The 16,861-nt window shown below is 39.3% G+C and overlaps 1 protein-coding gene across 6 annotated transcripts in view; it reads left to right on the top strand.

The window, feature by feature from the left end:
* PDE11A (phosphodiesterase 11A) overlaps positions 1-16,861 on the top strand; it is a 404,325-nt gene that overhangs the window by 175,982 nt on the left and 211,482 nt on the right. For all 6 annotated transcript variants that reach the window (XM_045033997.1, XM_045033994.1, XM_003990898.6 and 3 more), the window contains exon 4: positions 4,006-4,146. In XM_045033997.1, the coding sequence (XP_044889932.1) occupies positions 4,006-4,146 (141 nt within the window). The remainder of the gene's footprint in view (positions 1-4,005; positions 4,147-16,861) is intronic.

Below are 16,861 nucleotides of genomic sequence, written 5' to 3'. Positions count from 1 at the left end.
CTTTCTTATACCTTTAGCCACATTCCTCCCTCTGCCTTCAGTGCATCATGTCCACCTTTTCCTCCCACCACCACCTGCCTTACAGATCCTTCAGGACCCAGCTCAGCCTTCTAGTTAATCCTCCCTTCCTTTCTTCTCGTCGTTCCTTGTATATATTGCCATTATTCTACTTGTGGACACTTATCACACTGTATAATATTTATTGGTGGCATTCTTCTCCACCTACATTTTGAAGTCTCTAAGGGACACTTCATGTATTATTGATCTTTACATCCTCACGTTTGGCGCAGTTTATTTACCTGTTCAGCACATTTATTGTGTGATGTTCTTCAGACACTGTGAGTCCCTGCCCTCATAGAACTTACTATTCTAGTGGAAACAATAGATAGTAGGCAAGCAAACAAATACAAAATAATATACTATCAGGTAGTGATAAGTGCTATAACAAGTGAAATGAGATAAAGGGATAGGAATTGGTCACTGAAGGATAGTTTGGGAGGATGTTTATTTCAGATCATGATCAAGAAGTTCTCTATAAGATGTTATTTGAACAGAGACCTAAATGAAATGAAGGAGCAAAACCACACAAAGATCAGGGAAGAGCATTCCAGATGGTGGAAATACAAGTGGAAAGGCACCGTGGCAGGTGAAAGCTTGATCCATGCATCTGGAGAGTAGAGAGGAAGGACTCAAATAACCAAAGCAATCCTGAGAAAGAAGAACAAAGCTGGAGGCATCACACTTCCTGATTTCAAACTATAATACAAAGCTATTGTAATCAAAACAATATGGTACTGGCACTAAAAACAGACACAAGACCAGTGGGATAGAATTGAGAGCCCCAAAATAAACCCATGCTTGTAAGTTAACATATATAGGATAAAGAGGCAAGAATACTTAATGGGGAAGAGATAGTTTTTCTAATAAATGGTGATGAGAAAACTAGATAGTCACATGGAAAAAATGAAATCAGACCCCTACCTTACACCACTCACAAAAATTAACTTAAATTAAAGATATAAGTGTAGGACATGAAATTAAAACTTCTAGAAGAAACATAGGAGAAAAGCTCCATCAATTTTTTGACTCTAATGCAAAAGCACAAGCAAAAACAAAACAAAAAAAACAAGAATAAACTAGTGGGACCGCATCAAACTAAAAAGCTTCTGCACAGCAAAAGAAACCATCAACAAAATGAAGAAGCAGCCTATGGAATGGGAGATAATACTTGCAAATTGTAATTATGTGAGGTGATGGATGTGTTAACTAACTTTATTGTAGTAATCATTTCACAATATGTACATGTATCACACCATCATATTGTACACCTTAAACTTACACAAAGTTATATTTCAATTATATCTTAATAGAGCTAGGAAAAAAAAAGAAATAATGTGGCTGGAATTAGGGCAGTGAAAAGTGAGAGATTCCTCCCAAAATTGGCAGTGAAATGTACAAAGCTTACTGATGTGGGAAATGAGTGAAAATGACTTTTGGCTTGTACAGATGGCAAGTAAACAGCTGGGTACAGGAGTCTAAAGGTCTGGTGAGATGTCAGGACTCAAGATTCATATTTAGGAACTGTCAGTATATATAGATGGCATTTAAAAGTAGGGTACCAGTTTGGGTAATCTGGAGGAGAGTATGTGGATAAGAGAAGGGAAGAGGTCCAAGGATGAGCCCAGGAACAAAAGAAGGCACTAGAAGGAGCAGGAGGGGGAAATACAAGTGAAATAAAGAAATGGGGAGTGTTCAGCTGTATGAATGGCCTCTAATGTCTATTGAATTGCCTATCATCCTAGATTTCCTTCTCTTTTTCTCCCATCGTGGAACTAGTCTGTATTGTTATTTGTGAAACTTTTATCACTTGTTAGTAAAGCAGCAATTTTTAATTAGAAACAGTAAAATTACTATGATGTGCTTTGTCAGTGCAAGACTCAAGGCACAATTAGTTTTTCCTCTGAGATAAATGTTTTTGTATATGGGTCCCAGAGGCCCTATCCACGCAGTCACAACAAATTGAAAAGTTAAATAATTGTTCAGTTAATATGATCCATCTGAAGAAATAGTCTAGATGATTAAGGAAATAATGGTTTCCCCCTTAATAACAGGGAATTGTGTTGGTAATTATTTAGACAATTGCCTCATTTTTAATGTTATATTTAAGTATGAAATTATTGCACATTGCCTTCTTAATAGCAATTTGCTGTCCAAATGCCAAACAGTCAGGATACACTCAAAACTTTTTTCACTTCCTGGTGTTTCTCCACATCAGGATCATAGAGCTACCCAGGGCCTTTAGCCACATTCACAAGCTCTCTTTAGAGAAAATGCTACCAAGGATATTTGATCCTCTTTTAGATGCTCAGTGAACTAGACTCATTTCATGGATCTCTTAACTCATTCAAATGCTTTTCTACCTGAACAGACTCAGAGAAGAAATTTTCACATGTTTCCAATGGTTTCAGGACAAATCAAATTCATTACTAAAGTTGACAATTGGTCATATCCCTGGGATGATCATCAACACCATCTACCTGAATAGATGTTAATTTGAAAACCCACAAAATCCTTTTGTGAGAGGTCCAGACCTGAGAGTGTACATCTCATTAAGTTATACTGAACAAAGCACCCTCTGGACAATTCACTGGCTGTGTAATTTTCTTATTGCTCTCTGATAGAAGCATAATATCTATTACCTGTACATAGCCCACTTTTCTGAAATCTCTGGAAAGAGCCATGTAATTAAAAAGTCCAAATAAATATTATTTCAATGCAAAAATTGCAAGTTAACTTAGCTGGATAAAATAACAGGTTATTGCAATTTGATTTTTAAATGAGTATGCAGTTTTCAAGTTAGAATTTTAAGGGTTTTTTTCTTTAGTTTGTGTGCTTTTCATTCTGTTGTTTTAACAGAAATTTTAATGGTACTTTCTTTCCTGAGATATATAATAGTATTTAAATGTTTTCCTGTGCAGGTGGATGAAACAATACTTCTTGTGTAGAGGGATTAATGAGGATTTTATATATATATATATATATATATATATATATATATATATATATATATACATAATACATATATTATGTATACATACATATACATAATACATATATATTTATATACATAAAATATATATGTGTAATATATATATTAATCCATATATATGGATTAATGGGGGATATATATATATATATATATATATATATATATATGGCTCTGAAGCTTAATTAGCATTCACCACTATAATTCCTTCAGAATTCTGTGAGAAGTGTATACTAGGGAAAATATGTCTCAAGTTTGACCATGAACCCATTTCTTCCTGATGGTGAGGAAGAGCTGCTTTGTAATTTTCTGAAATAAATGTGCTTTAGAGAGAATCAGGTATTGATATAACATAAAATGTTGAGTTTATACCTAGTCACATTGCAGAAAAACTGCAGGAGAGGGTGGGGGTGGGGCATGGAGGAAAGCTGAGAGCTAAGGACTAAATGGGACTGTGTAGTCATTAGCTACTTGGGAAATAGTTCTATAGCTATATGTAGGATTCATATGGGATTATATGGATTGGCACTATTTTCAAGTTGTGTTTTCCAGCTCAAAACTCTGTGATAAAACAAAATGGTGGAATATTTCAAAACAATCATGAATGCGTTAAAAATTAGCCACACGGGCACCTGGGTGGCTCAGTTGGATAAGTGGCTGACTTCAGCTCAGGTCATGATCTCGCGGTTCTTGGGTTCAAGTCCCACGTTCAGGCTCTGTGCTGACACCTCGGAGCCCAGACTGTCCTTTGGATTCTGTGTCTCCCTCTCTCTCTGTCCCTCCCCTGCTTGTGCTGTCTCTCTCTCAAAAATAAATAAACATTAAAACATGTTTTTAATTAGCCACACAAATATATTTATATTTTATTATAGCAAAGACAAAATGGAATTTTGAGAGAAAAAAAACCATTTTTATTCAGTCCTATACCCACCTAGATATATCCATTTCATCTTTCCTAGGCTTTGCTAGAGGTTGTTAATGACCTATTTGAAGAACAGACTGACCTGGAGAAAATTGTCAAGAAAATAATGCATCGGGCCCAAACTCTGTTGAAATGTGAACGCTGTTCTGTTTTACTCCTGGAGGACATTGAATCACCAGTAAGTCATTTTTTATCTGTCACCTAGAGTTGCAGACTGCATTAATGGAATAAAGTGTAGTTTGTTTGTAATTCAGCTTGTGAAATCATGACTCGAACCACTCCCTTCATGACTCTTCTAACCATGAGATGGCTTTTTGTAAAATTAAAGTTTTTTAATTTCTTTTACATGTATTTTCAGTCTTGCGTTGCATCATCTTAGAAACATGGACTCTTAGGTTGGTGGGGCCCTTAAAGGTCTATCCCAGTCCTGAGTATTTACAGATGAGGGAACTGAGGGGTTGGATGGTTTGCCCTGTCCCTCCCAGATGCATAGACATTAGCTTAGGTGCCAGGCTCCTATCGTATTCACCCAGTGCGAAGAAGGCCCTTGGCATCTATGGGTGTGGATTGCAGTCCAGATGATGCTCCACAGTCCTCTTATCAGGAGGAGGAAGCAAAAAAATGCTGGAGAAGCAGTGCCTTTGCTTTTGGAGCTCGGGCAGATTGTACTTGAGCTGAGTGGAGTGACAAGCCTCAGCTGGGCTGTGCTCTGCAGCAAAGGTCTGAACTGCAGTCTCCAAGTTCTCTTACAGTCGCTTTGGAGCTGGGGACACTTGCATAGAACATGGGGCAGGTGGAGGAGGCTCCCTGCTCTTCACCGCAGGGGGTCCTGGTACTCCAAAGGCAAGTGGCAAGCTAGTTCAAGGCCTCAGGTCTGCAGCACCTTAGCTGTCAGGTTTCTGTTGAGCCCTTTGGCTCTTTGGGGGAAAATCCACTGGGTAAACACACAACAGTATTGAAAATAATGATCATCATCAATCTAACTTCTTGAAAGTTAAATATCTAAACCCTTAGCAGCAATTTAATATCTTTACTGTGAACTGTCTTCCAAGACCAGGAATTGTCTAGCTATTTAAATGCTGTTTTAATACCTCAGAGGATGATATTTTACTGTACTTAGAAGAGGTTATTATCTTTGCCTTTAGGTTTGTTTTCTTCAAAGAATAAGAACCTTAGGGTAAATCTGGGAGATTTAATAATAAGTATTGTAAAATTTCAACATGAAGTGTGAAAAAAAATCTATATTTGTTTAAAATGTTTAGGGGTGTGGGGAGCCTGGGTGGCTCAGTCGGTTAAGCATCTGACTTCAGCTCAGGTCACGATCTCACGGTCCGTGAGTTCGAGCCCCGCGTCCGGCTCTGGGCTGATGATGGCCCAGAGCCTGGAGCCTGCTTCCGATTCTGTGTCTCCCTCTCTCTCTGACCCTCCCCCGTTCATGCTCTGCCTCTCTCTGTCTCAAAAATAAATAAACGTTAAAAAAAATTTATTTTAAAAATAAAATGTTTAGGGGTGTTTGCCTATATTTTAGCAGAGCTGGGGGTTATTTCTATTTTAGCAAGTGTGGATTAAACAAGCAATAACCTTGCCATTATCCTGTGATTGTGTAAAACTCAGTGGAACTTTGGGAGGGACACACACACACACACACACACACACACACACGACCCAATAACCTATATGGAATGCTTCCAGATGCTTGTGTGAATCACTTGAGTTCACTTACTTCCCCTTCATCCTTATGAAACAGGCATTATTATCATCTTCAGTTTATTGAGCAGGAAATAAGGCTCAGACGGTTGAGTGGTTTGCTGGAGTCCTCCCTCCCCATCCCACCCCCTGACTCTGAAGCCTCAGAAAGGAATGGGGGCGGGGGGCTGGTGGTGCTTGTTGGTGCAGGCAGGCTGTAGGCTGTCACTAAACAAAGGCAGGAAGAGGCAGCTGTTGGGGCTTCGGCTGCCAGGATTCCCTGAACCACCCCCTGGGTCCCTGTGAGGGCAAGTGGCTGGAGGGCCAGGTGGAATCTGGACAAGGACAAGCTCACTGTTTGCTAGTTCAGTTGTAAACAGACCTGCAAGTAATCTAAAACCAGCTGAGGGTGGCCATTCTTGCTAATCTTTTAACAGAGACTGGTTTTTGTGCTGTGGCCTTGCTCTTCAGCACATCAGATGAAAAAGTACAGATGACAGAAGTGGATATGGAAGGTGGGGATAGAGCTGGAGGGAAGAGTAGGAACAGTGTAGGGGGTGGGTGTCAAAAACCACTCTATGGGGCGCCTGTGTGGCTCAGTCGGTCAAACATCTGACTCTTGATTTCAGCTGAGATCATGATCTCACAGTTCGTGAGTTTCAGTCCCCATTGGGTTCTGCACTAACAGCACAGAGCCTGCTTGGAGTTCTCTCTCTCTCTCTCTCTCTCTCTCTCTCTCTCTCTCTCTCTCTTCCCCTCTGCCCCTCCCTGCTTGCATGCTCTCTCTCTCTCTCTTTCTCTCTCAAAATAAATAAATAAACATAAAAATCCCAACTATCTATAGTAGATGGTATCAGCATTAAAGGTGTTGATATATTACTGAAAGTTAAAAAGACTTTTCTGCTGCCACAGCTGAAAATTCTCAGACTGTAATGGTGGGATTAGAGCAGAAAATTCCAGGCCACTCTACACGATTTCTTCTCTTTGCCCATCCCCTCCCCTTGAAAGTGAGGATGAGCTCCTCTAATCTAGAGGGCCAAGGTCTAGAGGTAAAAGTCAGCTATGTGCAAAAAGAGGAGACTAATCTGCTTGGTACTGTTTTAAAAGCTGTAAAGAGTTTTTGGCAAGGGACTGCCTGGGTTGCTGTGGGAGGAGTGAAGGCAGGAGTGAGGTTATGTACATGTGGGTCACCAGGTAGAAACCCCATCAGTGCCATGCTCTTCTTTAGCACACTTCCCACCAAAGACTTCTCAAAACGTCAGACTCCCCCTGGTTGTGTGATAGCAGTTACGGGAAGGACGCCAGACACGGTCATGCCAAGTACAGAAGGAGAAGCCAGACCGAACTGGATACCAGGTGCCAAAATCTGACGCTGCACAATTCAGCAAACAAAAGCAAGACTGTGCACTCAGGGCTCACGAGGCTGGCCTCTCCCAACAGGTATCTTGGTTGTGAAGAACATTTTAACCTTAAATTTTTTTTAATGTTTATTTATTTTTGAGTGGGGAGGGGCAGAGAGAGAGACACACACGCACAGAAACCGAAGCAGGCTTCAGGCTCCCAGCTGTCACACAGAGCCCGACTCGGGGCTCAAACTTGGGAACAGTGAGACAGCAACCTGAGCTGAAGTCGGACGCTTAACTGACTGAGCCACCCAGGCACCCCAGGAATATTTTAATTTTAATGTGTCAAGTTTATCAATTTCCTTTTTGATTTGTGCTTTAAGAGTTTTGTTTAAAAAAACCATCTGCCTCCATGTTATAATAACATTGTCTTATATTTTCTTTAACCCATCTGGTATTTATGGTCTTCATATCCATCTAGAATTTATTTTTTGTGTATAGTGTAAGGCCCTATATGTATAACCCATTGTGTCACCCCCCCCCCCCCACACACACACACACTCTGTAATGACACTTCTGTATTATATCAAGTTTCCATATATACCTGGGTCTGTTTCTGAGCTCACTAGTCTATTTGTCTATTTCTGCACCAGTATCATACTGTCTCGGTTTCTGTAATTTCGTAATACACTTTGATATCTGAGAACAAGTCCTCAGTGCTGTTCTCTTTAAAATCAGCCTGCTTATTCTTGGCCTGTTGCTCCTTAATATAAATTTTAAGAGCAGGTTATCAAGTTCTGTGAGAAATTCTTTATAGACTGATTGAAATTGCTTTAATTTACATACCAGTTTGGGCGATTTCTGCAAGTAATACAATATATAAGGGGAAAATGGCTTAAACAATGAGAACGTCTGTGTCTTATATGAGAAGTCTGCAGGAGGTGGCTGCGGGTGGTGCAGTAGCCTGATGATGTAATCAGCAAGGTAGCTCTGTCCACTTTCCTGTGGATGTCTCAGTGCTCGACTGGCTTTCATCCTCATGATCCAGGAGGCTGGCACAGCTCCAGGCAGTATGTCTTCATGTAACTGTGTCCCAGGAGAAGAGAAAAGGAAAACTTCTGTTCATGTTTCTTTTTCTCAGGGAAGAAAGTCTTTTCCAGAAGAGGTTTCTCCAGCTGACTTTCCCTCGAGATCCATTGGTTGAGAACAAATCATTCATATTCTTAATATTTTTCTGTTCTTCCCCTTTCATTCTCTGATACAGGTGTGTTCAAATATTCAGCATAACTGGGATTTATCAGCATCTTCTTGTCTGATTCTGTAGGTTGTCGATTTAGGTGTCTGTATTAATAGGAACCGTTCATGTGTTTTTGAATTTGGGATTGGAGCTCATTTTGATGAGAGGGTGTTTTGTTTGTTTGTGCCATTGTTTTCTTTGGTTGTCTCTTATACTCTTCCCTCCATGTCTAACAGTCTGTGCAGTTCCTTGGCCTCTGGTCAAGAACCAGGCCTTATGTCGGGTCTCCTGCTGTGTGGTAATATCACACTAAGCCAGAAGCAACGTGGTTCATTTTCTGGGGGTAAAGATAGGTCACCTGGTTCAAGGGAACCTTTTTAGTTCCCCAACCCCAGTAGAAGCTGAAATTCCAATTATTGCTGCCTGCCTGTGTCTGGATTTGGGGTGCAGTAGGCCTGTCTTCAGGCTTGGCCCTTTAGAGATCTTTTCTTTTCCTTATACTCTGCTGTCCTGCCCTTCTCTTTTTTTCTGCTTTTTAACCTCTACATGTCTTTCTTGTTTTCTCTTTCTGTATTTTATCATTCTTTGCTCTGTTTTGGGAAGAGAACAAATGTGTCAAAACATTTAACTTCTAGACATCTCTACTGGCAGTCCATATACTACCTTACAATCAGGGGGAAAAATGCATCATTTCAGGAAAAAAAAATTCTGCTTAAAGTTTCCTTTGTCTAAAAATAAATTTTGCTTTTCTCTATTTTATTAGAATCATTCCTGGAAACAAAGCTTCTAATTGTTGACTTGGGATTTGAATATTTAAAAAGCTGGTTATTGCAGATGTATGCTACTTCCTGGCCTTTTCTTCATTTGCGGGAAAGAGGAAGAAAGAAAATTGAAATCTAGTTATAGATGCTTTGATTCATCAGGCTTTTAACTCAATGTTTAGAGATGCCTTCATGGTGTTTTTTTTTAAATGTTTATTTATTTTTGAGAGAGAGAGAGAGAGAGAGAGAGAGAGAGAGAGAGAGAGAACAAACACCAGCAGGGGAGGGAGAGAGAGGGAGAGAGGGACAGGGGATCCAAAGCGGGCTCCGTGCTGACAGCACAGAGCCTCATGTGGGGCTCAAACTTGTGAACTCAGATGCTTAACTGACTGAGCTACCCAGGAGCCCCTGCCTGCATGGTCTTTAAACTGGGTAGGCAGGTGTTAACTGGCCAGTTCACTCAGTGGATGCCAAAAATAGAAACAAGGGATGCCTTTCCAGCCTCTTCTCCTGCCAAAATTAATATTTTACCCTCTTTTGCTTCCCTTAAGTGTTTTAGTCAATCAGTTTTAAGTGAGTTTGTCAATGGTATTTTCCATTAGAGTGAAAAACAGAAAGATTGTTCTAGCTACTGTCGACATTAGGAAATATTTAGTCCCTCGAACTGAATATTCTGTGCGTAATGTTATTCCATTCCATGAACCTGGCTAAGCAATTCCTATCCCTTCTGTTAGTTTCTTTCTAGCTCATATATTTACTATTATCTCTATTTCTTTCTGTGCTTAGTCAAGGAAAGCAAGAAGCAGACATTTTAATCGTAAAGTCCTAAGGCACTGTCTCAGCACTAGTATTTACAAGTGTTCTTTCATGGATCATCCTGATGGCTCAACTATTGCACAAGCAGAACTCCATCAAGTACTTTATAACTGAGCTTGTAACTATGATGCTCGTTTCTGGAGTTCACTTCCTAAACCATGAAGCATAAGCTATCCTTATTTTTTAACATGTTCCTTAACTTCTTGGTTCTTATGTAAATACATGCACAATTAAGCCATTGAACTAAATGATCTTCCTGAATCCAACACTTGAGAGAAAGAGATGGAGGTAATCATTATCTGATTGCTCTGGAACAGCCTATAATTAATTCAATCCCCTCCATTTGAAGTGGATGGCAAAAATTGCTTCAGGCTTTCCTTTCTATTTCACTTTCTTTCCATTTTCCCCACCTTTCTTTAACTTTCCTTTTCCCTATAAGGAAGCCAATGTAAATTCTTTTTGATTTTTGTACCAAGTGCTTTTTCAAGAGTGCAAAATAGCAAGTAACTAAAAAACTCTGATGATTATCCAAAGAATCATTGTTTTATGTATATGTATATGTGTATGTATATATGTATACATATATATACTTACATCACTAATCATTAATATATCATTATATATTTGTTATATTAACTCACTTTATTAATAATTTTATATCAATGTATTAACTCAGATCATTAATCATTTATATGTGTTAAATGTGTGTGTGTGTATCCAACTTCTTTTTTTTTTCAACGTTTATTTGTTTTTGAGACAGAGAGAGACAGAGCATGAACAGTGGAGGCAGAGAGAGAGGGAGACACAGAATCTGAAACAGGCTGCAGGCCCTGAGCGGTCAGCACAGAGCCCGACGCGGGGCTCGAACTCATGGGCCGTGAGATCATGACCTGAGCCGAAGTCAGATGCTTAACCGACCAAGCCACCCAGGCGCCCCATCCAACTTCTGAACTTCAATCCTCACTGACCATGTCTACCACATCCTGTCCCAAATCATTAACACTTCGGAGATTTCCTATTTCAGTTAATAGAATCATCATCATGTAGTAAGTAACTCAAGCTAAAAACCACACAGTAGCCTCTAAGTATTTCTTACCATTTATATTCAACCATTTGTAAGTTCTGTTGCTTTTATGTTGAAACCCTGTTTCTAGCCCCTTCCTCCCACCTCTTCAACCACTGGCTTTACTCTGTCTTTACTAATCTCTTACCTCCACATTTTCCTCTTGACTCATTTCTTCACTTGTAAATAGGGTAGTCTTCCTTTCCATCAATTCTTCATACTCCTTCCAGTTCTCTTTCTGAAACATGCATCTGCCTCTACATGCTTCAGAACATTTGGTAACTTTGCCTACACAATAAAGTTCAAAAGCTTTGTGTTTTCTTTAAGTATTTATTTATTTATTTATTTATTTATTTATTTATTTATTTAGAGAGAAAGAGAGAGTGCGCACATGTGCACATGGGTTGGAAAGGGGCAGAAGGAGAGAGACTCCCAAGCTGCCAGTGCAGAGCGCAACATGGGACTCAGTCTCACAAACCTCGAGATCATAACCTGAGCCGAAATCAAAAGTCAGACACTTAACCAACTGAATCGCCCAGGTACCCCCGACCCAATAAAGTTCAAACTGCCCAACATAACAAGTTCATCTCCTCTGCTCCCCAACTTACCTTTTGGAGGTCCTTTCTGGTCCTCAGCCTCACCCTATCCCTTTCTTCCTTCTCTATCACCACCCCCCTCCATGGTCAGCCTATGCTTACATTTGTCTCTGTGTCTTTGTACATATCGTTCTTGTGGAAGAGAAAATGCACCAGACAATTTAGGGAGATAATTTCATCCAGGTATTGCAATAGGGAGAACATTCATTTCTGAGGAACATCTCAAAGAAAAGGAAGGAAGGATGGAGACAGGTGTTATTTTGGAATATGCTAGGGCAGGGTGGTCCTTTGAGGTTAGCCAATTTTGGAAGACAAAGTGGTAGGGAGGATTTCTTTACTATTACTGTGTTTTGGGGAGCAGGGCTCAGGTGAAGTTCAACATTGTCAACTCTATAATATTCTCTGCAAATGCCTGTCCCTCCATCTATTATTGATCTTTCTGTCTTTAGCTCAGTGCCCTTGAAGGCAGTGGGCTTTCTTGTCCACTGGCTTCCAGTTGAGTTTGACAAACAAGAGGGATCAGCAGAAGGTATAAAGGCTGGAGGAGAGAGAAATAATTATTCCTCTTGTTCTTTCTCTGCCAGTTGTAGAGGTGGCTTGATTCTTCCAAGAACCCTCTCCATAGCTCTAACGTCTTCAGAACAGCAATAACACTGTTCCCTCCCTCCTGCCATCTTCCTTCTCTCCCTTAATCCCTGTGACCTATGGGTGTTTACTGCTCCTTTAGACCTAGAGATGTTAACTGCTTTCCAAATTTTCTAGTTCCTGGGAACGTCACAATTTCTTATTGGTTTCTTTTAACCCTGCCCACACTTCTGTAACTAGTCCCTTTATTGAATTAGGTTCAGTTAAACCCATTTGAGTGTTCTCTCTGTTTTCAGCTCAAACTCTGACCTGTTTAGTCCTTCAGCCTGGAAAGCTTCCCCCGCTACTCTGCCTAGGGCATGCCTGCCAACCCTTTAAGACATAGTTCATGCAAAGTCTTCTTCTACATCTTCTTCTGGGCACTTGTAGAAATTTGAACATATATTGTGATGAAATTATACCTTTGTGAACTATTTCCTCCTCTGTACTATGTTGTTGGTCCATCAAAAGACAAGACATGATTTATGCCCCTTGGTGTTTCCAAGCCCATAAGAGTGCCTGTACACTAAGTATTTGATAAATATTGATTGAGTGAATAAGTGATTAGAGTAAATTACTCTTCAGCATAAGTGAGAAATTTATCAAGAAGGATGGCAGTGGATGATCATTTACAGTCTTTTGCCCTATAGAATAGTCTTCTTGTGGAAAAAATATGGATTAAGAAAACTAATGAAAAAATGGTGATTATTAGATCATTCCCATTTTCTTTTTGGTGGCAGGAATATCTATTTGAGCACAGTATTTATTTTTTAAGTTGTTTTTAAATTAAAAAAAAAAAAACCAGAGAGAAACCAGACCAACTAGTGCTTGATAAATATCCAAATCAAAAAGACTTCTGTCCGTGGAGCTTTTCCAAAGAACAGGCAGAGATGCTTGGGGATATTTTGTTTACTTCACTGTGGCATGGGTACTGCCTTCCCCAGGGTGTGATAATCAGGGCTGATCAACAGCCAGCAGAGCTTGGAACCACTTGTTCAGTTTCATTGACCTATAAACCGCTTCTGATATTTCTCTTGTAAGACTCACTTTTTACTTAGTGGATGTGAATGTGTGTATTTATTTATTTAACCTAGGTTCATTTAATACATCTATTATAAAATCAGACTTGGATTTGGAGAATAAATTTTAAAAAATTAATGAAACTGAAAACTATACCATTGGTCCAAGTCAAGAATAAAGCATGGGTTTTATTGTCTCCTTTTATGCTTTTGTCTGTTTTTTTTTATTGGTCATAATCTCCACAGTGGCACTCTATATACCATTAAATTGCTTTGAAATATTTTGGCTGTTTTTTTGCTGCTTCATTTTTTTTTTCATTTTTTTTTTAACGTTTATTTATTTTTGAGACAGAGAGAGACAGAGCATGAACGGGGGAGGGCCAGAGAGAGAGGGAGACACAGAATCTGAAACAGGCTCCAGGCTCTGAGCGGTCAGCACAGAGCCTGACGCGGGGCTTGAACTCACGAACCGCGAGATCATGACCTGAGCCGAAGTCGGACGCTTAACCGACTGAGCCACCCAGGCGCCCCGCTGCTTCATTTTTAAATCCAGGTGACTGACCATAAATTGTTTTCTACTTGAATGCATTATATTTTTAATAAATATGTTTTAAATAAAGAAGTTGTTTGAGGCATGCCTGCCTAGAGTTTTGCTTTTCAAACAAAGATACTTTTTGAGAGTAAAAGGAGGCACTTTTAATAATTGTATCAGGACAATAGGCTTTATAAAAGTGGGCAGTTCATGACAACTGGCACATATGCATGTCCTCAAGTATATCCCCCACCACTTACCATGGTGTCTAAAATTTCCATCATTACGGTCTTATTTCAGATGTGAAGATTCTGACTCCAGGGACCCACATTCTAAATTATGGATAAATTATATAGGAATATAAATACATTAATCTATCACCAGCCATTAACAGTGTACCAAAATATAACTAGGTGACCTGGTCCAGACATGGCTCTAGACCAGGAGTCAGCAAACTCTTCAATGAAAGACCAGCTAAGTAAATATTTTAGGCCTCGTGGCCTATATGGTCTCTGTTGTAAGCAGTCAACTACACTGTTAGAGCAAAAGGCAGCCATGGATAACATTTAAATTAATGGATGGGCTCTGTTAAAATGAAACTTTACTTATAAAAACAGATGGTGGGGCAGATTTGGCCCACAGACTCCCTTGCCCACTCCTGCTCTAGAGGAATGAGAAGCACGCTGATCAGTCGGCATCTCCAGAATTGTATCACTTGCCTGCTCTTCATCTTGCTGTCCTCAGCATGGACCAAGGCGCATGTGCATGTTGCCTTAATAAGGACCCACTATTCTGATGACTTTGAGGGTTCATGGATGGGTGAGTCTAATCTCAAATTGACCTAAATTTAGAAAATCTGTAAGGAGGTTCCACCGGCAGCCCTAGGTTCCCGACAGTTTGGTCTAGACTAGGATTTCTGAGGTAAATCCATTCTAAAATGGACTTGGAGCCCTTTATAGTCAGGTCACCTGGAACCAGACTAACTTCATACACCTTATGGAACTGGGTCTGGGGCTTCACTACTTTCTTGATCTTATCTGGCTACAGTGATTAGTGGGTTTGTCCTCACAGTTTCAGTGCTCTGTTCATATTTGACCACTGTCTGGATGTGATCCAAGCCTCCTTCTCTTTTTTTCTTGCGTTGTTTGCTATCAGCTGGAGGCCCTTAAATATTGTATTTCTCTTACCCACCATTCCAGAATCCCTTCCTATGCCTCTGAAAAATCCTCTCTTATACTAATGTTCAAATGTAATTAGTTTTACATAAGCAAATTTATGTTATTTCATGTGTAAAATATTTTTATACACTGTATACATTTTTCAAGTATGTAAGTACTTTATCTCCTGTCTGTTTATACTTTTACTCAATTAATTATGAAGAACACTTAAGCCACCTTTCAGCAAAAATGCGAAAATTCATAGTGAGCAGATATTTTCTGAGTGCTTATTAGGTACCAGACACATGACAAAATGAAATGCAAAATTTCAAATAAAAAGGGAGAAAGAGAAAGTAGATGTTATAAGCAAAACCAAACAAAATCAACAAACTCAAAACCAAATTATGCTGCAAAAAGATTAAACTTTGAAACTAAAGCTTTGCTCTGAGCTTCCTAATAGCTAAGGTAAAAAAAGAAAAATTAATACATTTTATAATTCTGTTTGTTTAGCAGAAGGAATCATGTCAACTGATCAAGAAAATTTTCCTGACCCTTAAGTTTAAAAATTTTCCCCCTTTAACATATTATTTAAAGGTTAGAGACCTTATTTACTATTTTTCATATCTGTTTGTCATCCAGTACACATCGATATGTATTAGGTAATCAATATTTAACCGAAGACCAGTCGATATTATTCTCATTTTTCTCCTACAGACATGAGAACCTATGAATTATCATATAAGGTACAAAGTAAGGGAACATAATCTATAATGCTGCCCTAACTTCTGACACCAATTATAAGTTCAAGGGTTCCCAATACTCAGGCTCAACAATTTGCTAGAAGGGCTCCTAGAACTCATTGAAAGCTGTTACATTCATGGTTATGATTTATTATGGGGAAAGATACAGATTAAAATTAGCCAAAGGAGAGATGCATAGGCAGAGTCCAGGAAGGTTCTAAATGTGGAGCTTCTAGTTGTCCTCTCTCCATGGAGTCATGGATATCATTACCTTCTCTCGGTAATAGTATGTGACAATGTACATCATGAAGTATTGCCAACCAGGATGGTGACCCAAGCCTTGGTATCCAGAGGTCTTTATTGGGCTTAATCACCAAAACATATTTGACAACCTACATAACTGACCTCAGTCTCCATTCCCTCCAGAGGTGAGCTAATACCACATGACCCAAAGCAACCCCCCCCCCCACTACCACCACTTTGTGTGGGTCAATTACATTGTTACTAAGTGGCTTGTCTAAGGTGTCCAGGTAAACAGAGACACTTTTATAAAGGCTGGACATTCCAAGGGCTTAGCAGTTATCTCCCAGAAATTGAGGACAAAAGCGAGACGTTTCTTTGGGTAAGGTTAATTCTTTATTACACACGGTCAACACTATGGTTCATGAATCCAGTGTCTGCTTTGGTCAGGATGCCACGGACTGGTTTATTGGGGGACACAACTAGTACTGTCCATGATATGGAGTGCTAAATTTGAAAGATAATCCTTGACTTTCCCTTTATTCATTAAACATTAATTTAGAAAATAAAACCAATAAAATAAAATAAAACAAAATGTTTGACCCTGTTCTTCTTTATAGCATATGATTTATATTGAAATAAAAAGTTTCAACATTTTAGAAAAAAGCGTTTCTTCCTTTTGGCAGCTTTAAAAAGTCCTATACATTTCAGGAGTTCAAACACGGACATTTCATCTAGAGGTATTTGTTTGTTTTAGCCATTTTCTTTGTCGTTCTAGATCTCTAAGTTTTATAGCTTTAAAATTCCAAGATATTCTATTCCATTTCTTTTAAGTGCTATCTTTCAGTGGGGTTTTTTAAAAAAAACAAACATTTTTTAAAGATCTTTATTCTCTTTTAATCTCTGAACATCCCCCAGGTTTGTTTTCTTAAGATGTGGAAAGCAGAAGTTCACTTCTTATTCCAGGAAGCACTAGTTTCGAGGAGCCCAGGGTAAATTAAGCTCCCTACTGTAAAGTAAACTCCATGCATGCAGAGATTTTTTTGTTTTACTTTCCCACATGTGCCCCCAGTGCCTTG

This window comes from Felis catus, chromosome C1 (genome assembly GCF_018350175.1).
Source record: "Felis catus isolate Fca126 chromosome C1, F.catus_Fca126_mat1.0, whole genome shotgun sequence".
NCBI classification, from domain to species: Eukaryota; Metazoa; Chordata; class Mammalia; order Carnivora; family Felidae; genus Felis; species Felis catus.
This window is presented reverse-complemented; position numbering and strand designations above follow the sequence as displayed.